The 6,780-nt window shown below is 36.1% G+C and overlaps 1 protein-coding gene across 2 annotated transcripts; it reads right to left on the bottom strand.

The window, feature by feature from the left end:
* Positions 1–663: 663 nt before the first annotated feature.
* On the bottom strand, positions 664–6,177 carry LOC149399508 (dihydrolipoyllysine-residue acetyltransferase component 2 of pyruvate dehydrogenase complex, mitochondrial-like). Of its 2 annotated transcripts, XM_089612412.1 has the most exons (20): positions 6,079–6,177; positions 5,733–5,778; positions 5,077–5,137; positions 4,839–4,903; positions 4,324–4,397; positions 4,188–4,228; positions 3,882–3,937; positions 3,721–3,795; positions 3,419–3,511; positions 3,099–3,344; positions 2,922–2,994; positions 2,689–2,783; positions 2,318–2,403; positions 2,158–2,233; positions 1,842–1,909; positions 1,699–1,765; positions 1,481–1,576; positions 1,306–1,408; positions 1,104–1,199; positions 664–1,006 (listed from the first exon to the last, which is right to left on the bottom strand). In XM_089612412.1, exons 2-20 carry the CDS (start codon positions 5,769–5,771, stop codon positions 936–938), a joined length of 1,581 nt encoding a protein of 526 aa, XP_089468538.1. In that variant the 5' UTR covers positions 5,772–5,778; positions 6,079–6,177; the 3' UTR covers positions 664–935. The 2 variants fall into 2 exon arrangements, with proteins under 2 accessions (XP_089468538.1, XP_089468537.1); XM_089612411.1 differs by lacking the exon at positions 6,079–6,177 and having other exon boundaries at positions 5,733–5,914.
* Between the last annotated feature and the right edge of the window lie 603 nt (positions 6,178–6,780).

The raw sequence follows: 6,780 nt of genomic DNA, 5'->3' as shown, positions 1-6,780 counted from the left end.
GAACGATGAACTTGTCCACGCAAAACCTCCACGAATTGTCTTATATAACAGATGGCTTGAGTACAGGATTTTTTTAGGGTTGAATTATTCCCGACTGTAGCAATCTCTTACCTAATTCTTTTTGTTCAACATATGAGGGCAGTGATAAGGTCGTATGTTCGTTGAGTCCACGTGATGTTTAACAATCATTTTGGATATTAAAAAAACGCTTCAGGCATGCCAAATACGTCAACTCAAAGTTAAACCACCATTTCCAAGAGATCTCGTTGTTTTGGGAAAACTTTGTGATAAAGCACGAAGACTGACTGCCAAAAAACAAAAGGGTAGATTATCCCTGCCATGAAATTCAACAACCGGAACTAATGCATATGGTTAGATGTAAAAAAGGCATGAGTTATGACATCACATTTCTCTTATGTAAAGCCCCAATTAGACAATAATGTTATCACACTCTTCCAGCCAGTTTTGGCCATCTTTTGCCTATAGGGACGAGTCCATCTCTTGTAATGTTTTGGGTCTATGCATTTTCACCTCGGCCAATATGTCTTCTGCAACCCATTCAAAATTGTCTTCCTTTTACTCTGTCATCGGTGACCGCCGCAATCTCGCAAGCCAACGACTCAAAAGCCAGTTGGAACTCCAAAAAGTATAGCGGAGTATATAATAACTGACACAGAAATTTCCGTATTCACATTGATCCAAGTGAAGAAACACCGGACAAGGTTTATGCTCATAGTTTATCACTCTACATGAGCAAAATTTCAGAGCCTCAATCAACCCTTTTTATTCCAAAATCTTTTCAAAAAATTACAACCGAAAGGAAAGAATTGTCATCAGAGACGATCAGTTAATCTCAATCGGGACTTACTCAAATCCCCTGATAATTATGCAGGAACCGAAAAAGAGAATAAAATTAAGAAAATCTATGAATTTCTTCACAGCAACATCGACTCTGGGTTCTCAATGTAGCCCTTGAATGCTTTAAGCCATTCTGCACCAACCGCTCCTGAAATACAGTAAGTGCAACGCCATTAGCATAGAGATATATTTAGAGAAAGAAATGACTGTCTACATCCTTAGTGTAGACGGTATGAGAAACTTGCCATCAATAACACGATGATCACAACTTAGAGTCGCAGACATGAAGGACGCGAATTTGTATTGCTCGGGTCCAGAACTAGGCACGACCCTCTTCTCCGCTGCTCAAGAACGAGTTTGAAATGTCAACGTGATGAACGAAATTCAATTTTTCGTTAATAAAAAATAAAAATAAAAAGCTCATTAAACTTATGGTGCCAATCTAACCGGATCCGATGGCAAGAATTCCCGACTGAGGGGGATTGATGATAGCGCAAAACTGTTTGATGCCGAATGGGCCTCCGAGATTTGAGACTGTGAAAGTACCTCCCTGGAAAGAGGAATAAATACGGCATCACAAAACCGTTATCATGAAAATGCGTCTAAGCATCGTTCTTCTTACCTCGTAATCCTCGGGTTTTAAGCTGTTTTCTTTTGCTTTATGGGCCAACTGCTTGACTTCATCAGCAATCTTGGATAGACCTTTCTTGTCCGCGTCCTGCAAAATTGGCCAACAGGCAAAGTGTAAGTTAAGGGTAGATAATAATAATAATAATGCTAACAAGGATAAAACTTCAACGTATCCTTCAACCTCCAACCTCGTAAACAAAGCCAACTAACCTTAACAACAGGGACAAAAAGTCCATGTTCTGTCTGCACCGCAACATTGATATTCACATTGTGATACCTATGATAATAAAGACGAGTTATTTAAACCAAGATTTGGGTCCTTAATTAGTAGCTTTCACACATTAACAACTTACTGGCGGATATAATCGTCGGTCCACGAGCTGTTGCACTGAGGAACTTTCCTGAGGGCCAACGCTGCTGCCTGTTGTAATAATTTCATGACTTTGAGTATACAGTTTGGACATAAGTTTAAGGCATTTAAACTCGTATTAAAAGTTTTCATAAAAAAAACATCCAAAAAACATAAATACAATGCATAAAATCATTTTATATGCATTCCAAGCAAGAAATCGCAGGATATCTTTAAGCTTTCACATTAAACCTTGCCCCAAATAAATTTATGAACAATGATATTGCTCAACATGCACTAGATATAGTCAAATCTCATACCTTGATTACAAGGTCATTAACAGATATACGCTTCCCACCCGATGATTCTTGCAACGCATTGAGATGACCTCGTAATCTTCATGCAGCAAATAACTTTTTTTAAGTAAGAGTAGTAAAACTAAAAGGCTCCACATTGAATAAAATTGGAAGTATTCCTTACTCCATAAGTTTGTCGACATTAGTATCCACCGACAAATAATAATGAGGAATAGTTTGCTTCGAGAATAATAAACGTGACGCCGTAATCTGTTAAAAAAATACAAGAAAATGGCGTAAAAATTATTAACTTTGAATCTGGAACTATAGACATGAGATATAAGCAATACACAACAGACAAAAGCAAGCACACAAAATTCAACTTCTCTATAAAACATAAAATACTAATCTATATTCACTACTTCATGTATCACAATCAGATAAAGCAAGCAGAACACTGAAATAAAAAAAAGAGGGAAAAAAAAATTCCTGGAATCTGAAATACTAAAAATCGAAATTCATTATGAATCCGGAGATGTGGAGATTAATAACTACCTTTCGTATCTGAGAAACTGGGACATCAGTGTAATCTGATGATGCAGGAGCTGCATGCTTAGGCGCCGCCGCAGTGGTCTCCTTGCCACGGTTAGCTACAACATTGGGAAACAGATAAATATAGCGTTCATATGAAGTTAAACTACCAAAGCATCTCCGACATTAATCAAATACAAGTAAAACATCAATAGTTATTCAAAAGGAAAGGCAAGACAAGGCTAGCGCTAAAATACCCAAGTAATCTTCAACATCAGCCTTCACGATGTTTCCATCGGGACCTGTTCCTTTAATACTCGACAATTGCACCTGAACACAAGAAAACAAAGCATTGGCCACAAATGGCTTTAAATATGTAAATCTTCATCATAACAAGCAAACGAAATTCACTGTCCATAGCTCGATGGACGTACTTTGTTTTCTTCGGCCAACTTTCTTGCAAGAGGACTTGCGAAAATGCGATCATCAGAAGTAGAAGGTGCACTAGGCTTTGAAACTGTTGGCTCTGGAGCAGGAACTGGCTTTTTAGGAGCCTCTTCTTGGGGCGGAGTGGAGACAGCTGGCTCTTTCTCTGCAGCTGCACCGGAGTCTGATGCTGATGGACTGTAATCCTTAAATTTTCCAAGATCCTCCTCCTCTTCCACAGTTATGGCGATCACCTACAGGAATAAATTGTAATCCTCTTCCTTTATGCCTATTCACGAACTATACACAAAGCCAGATATGAAAATACCTCTCCAACTTTGATCTCTTTGGCCCCATCCTGGTGCACAATCTTGGCGAGATAACCTTCCTCCATGGACTCCATCTCCACCGTAGCTTTATCCTACAAAAATAATGATATATATACTAATTATAAGGGCATCATTTCACTTAAAACCGTGACTGTGGGTCTATGCCACACATCCCAGCATTTGCCATTAACAATATACCAACCCCATGGCGTTGTAAATTATAATCAATATGTTAAGCACTTAAGCTTCAAATCAACCACTTGCGGTATGTAAATTTAGGGGAACAGATCAAATAACTTACAGTTTCAATTTCGCAAAGAACTTCACCAGGGGTAAGCTTATCACCCTCCTTTTTTAACCACTTAGCAATGTTTCCCTTCACATTAAAAAAAAATGAGACAGAGAGGGTTTAGCATGGAAACGTAGAAAATGCACAACACTAAGTGATAGGTAGGCAAAAACCTCTGTCATTGTGGGTGAAAGAGATGGCATTCCTATCTCTTGGTGAGGAGGAAGATCTGAAGATTTCCAGATAACACTTTATGAGTTTAATAATAGTGACACAAATATTATTTAGACTTGAGATCAACAATTGTAATTGGAATGAACATGTAGAAATTACAAATCACAGTGATTGTTATACCATAGGTCAACTACAAGCTATTCGGTTGAATACGTATTATATTTTGGAGTTTGAAACATAGAAAAGATAAATCATAGAAATAACATTGCAAAAGTAGAGAGTAAGGAAAGTAAAATTGCAAGTACCTCCAGCTGATGAAAAGCCTCTTTTGGATAGAACCTGTGAACTGATACAGCAAAAAGAAAATTTTGAATTAGAAATAAATTCAGATCAAATAAAAGAGAAATAAATAAAACACAGAAAAATGGTCAGTTAAGTTACCATGAAAGTGCACTTAAATTTCTGACTTGCACTCCTGTTGAGATAATCCTCTTAGGTGTCCCAAGCAATGAATTCTGCAAAACATAAGGCACACTATTACACCTGATTCAAGTTCATTCAGCAACATCATACTAAAGGCAGTGTCTGGAACCTGGATTTACAATGGAAAATGAAAATTTGAAGAAAACATGAGGAATTTTATCGGCTAAGAAAACAGACACGCATGCCAAAGTTACTGGCTTTGATGCAAAAAAAGAAAAGAAAAGAAGTATATAGTTATGAGGATTTTTATTTTCACCCGTTTTTCCTAGGAAAATGAAATCTCAATTTTAGTGATACACTTTCCCTCAAATTTTCGCTCGAAATTCTTTCCTCAGATTTTCCTCAATCAAACCAGCACAAGGAAACTACAATGGATTCTCATTTATTTTTTCCTCAGAATTTCAAGGTTACAACCATAGCTAAAGTGCTGAATGGAAAATTTCCAAAAGGTGAATGAAACAAAAAGAACTAACCGCATTACAAACGGAACATGTGGTGACTCCCTTGGTTTCTGAAAGCAGAAAGCTCCTTGACAACTCTGATTAATCAATTAATTCATAACTGGTTATATAAGAGAATGTTTGGATACATACATATATATATATATATATATATATATATATATATATATATATATATCCAGATCCAATAAAGCCAAACTGTTTGTAGCAGAATTTATATTAAACAAGAGTAAAAGACAGCTTGTATTACCAGCAGATGGTTGACCGCCGGAAGAAAAACAGCGAACAAGGAAAGCGTGCTCATTTCTCAGCTGTTATGTACATATAAGTTCAAGATATCAAATTATTGAAAACGACATGCAGTACATATTTTAAAAAGCGATTAGATCACAAGCTCGACGATTTCAATTCTAAGACACGATAATGGTCACTCTAAACATATTATGAAAAATAAATATCATTATCACCCGTATATAACATCAACTTCATTTTTAGCAATGACTGTTATACATTGCTATGCAAATATCCACCACTAATAAACAAATTACCAATTTTTTCTTCTTCACATAGTCGCATCAAAGTCGAGTATTTAAAGGATGAATATTCAATCAAACCCCAATCATAACCAAAATTCTTAACGATAATAGTCTTCTAAAATTCCAGAAAACAAATCAGTGACAGCATTTAATTTAATCTCTTTTTTACAAACAGCATATCCAAAACTACCTCATTCTCTGAATAAGCTCAAAAAGAGGATTTTAACACAGAAGTACGATCGAAGTCGGAAGCTTTCAATCCAAATCAAAAGTGTATTAAAATTAACGCAAATAAAGCCAGAAGAAGATCGATTCGTATACAATAACATATTCGCGTATTCATTTACAAATATTGATCGATTATAAGTACCTTTTTGGAGTGATTGATAATCCGAGATGCGTAGGCCATTGTGATGCTGCGATGATCAAAACGAATGAGAGAAAGATACAGAGAATGAATAGAACGAAAAAGTATTAACTTTATAAATTTCTAGGGTTCAGTGACCAAAAAAAAAAATTCCAAACGTAAACCGCCGACTTTTTGTCGATTTAATATTTTTTTTTCCGTTTTCATCTGGAGATCGCACTGTGTCGGTCGGGTTGAACCGGCGGTTCGTGCGATTCGAAACCGACGAAGAGTTATTTTTTTCCGATCAACGAAATCCCTGAATCGAAATCTAGAAACCAAAGAGTGAAAGAGAGGAACAGAGATCGACCTGAGAGCTCGTCGTTGGGCTCGGAAAAGACTGAAGAGGGGCTACGAGCGTGTACGGCTTTTTTTAAAGAGGGGTTTATTGGTTCGGTTTGGTTTGGTTTTGGGTTGATTTAGTTCGAACCAACCCGACCCGATTCACTAAGCTCTGTTCGAATTAACTATCGGTCCGGACGTTTATATGACTCGTATTATACGAGTGAGAATTATATATAATAATATAAAACATAAAGAGATATTTTTTTCAATACCAAAAATGAACAATTCCGCAAAACAGCAACATTCCAAGAAAGAATGTAAATATGGACAGTTTTTTTTTTTGTCAGAATGTCACCAAAATTTCATTTTTTAGGTACTTGCTCATGAACTACATAATACCCTAATTCCAGAGAAAATCCAGCCAAATTAATTTCAGCTAAGTCCCAGCGTTTTTATTATTATAATAGTAAAAAAAAAAAATTGGCAAAAATTTCGAACCAACGCTTTGAATTATTTTAAAACTTTGTTCGTTTTCCATGGGTAGCTCATTTATACATAGAATTGAATTATCTTTTTAATCCTGAACAACATTATGTACAGCTTATTTTGGAATGTTAATATGTTAGGAGTGATGAGTACATTTTAATGCAATGCTAGGTTTTTGTGCATTATATCAATTAGTTTCACTATTACCGACTATTTTTAGTCTAATCTAATTTTAACATAT

This window comes from Urtica dioica, chromosome 4 (assembly GCF_054948205.1).
Source record: "Urtica dioica subsp. dioica isolate 48M chromosome 4, U.dioica_male_clone48M_v1_H2, whole genome shotgun sequence".
NCBI classification, from domain to species: domain Eukaryota; kingdom Viridiplantae; phylum Streptophyta; class Magnoliopsida; order Rosales; family Urticaceae; genus Urtica; species Urtica dioica.
The sequence above is the reverse complement of the archived record's forward strand: the minus strand, read 5'-3'. Positions and strand labels throughout refer to the sequence as shown.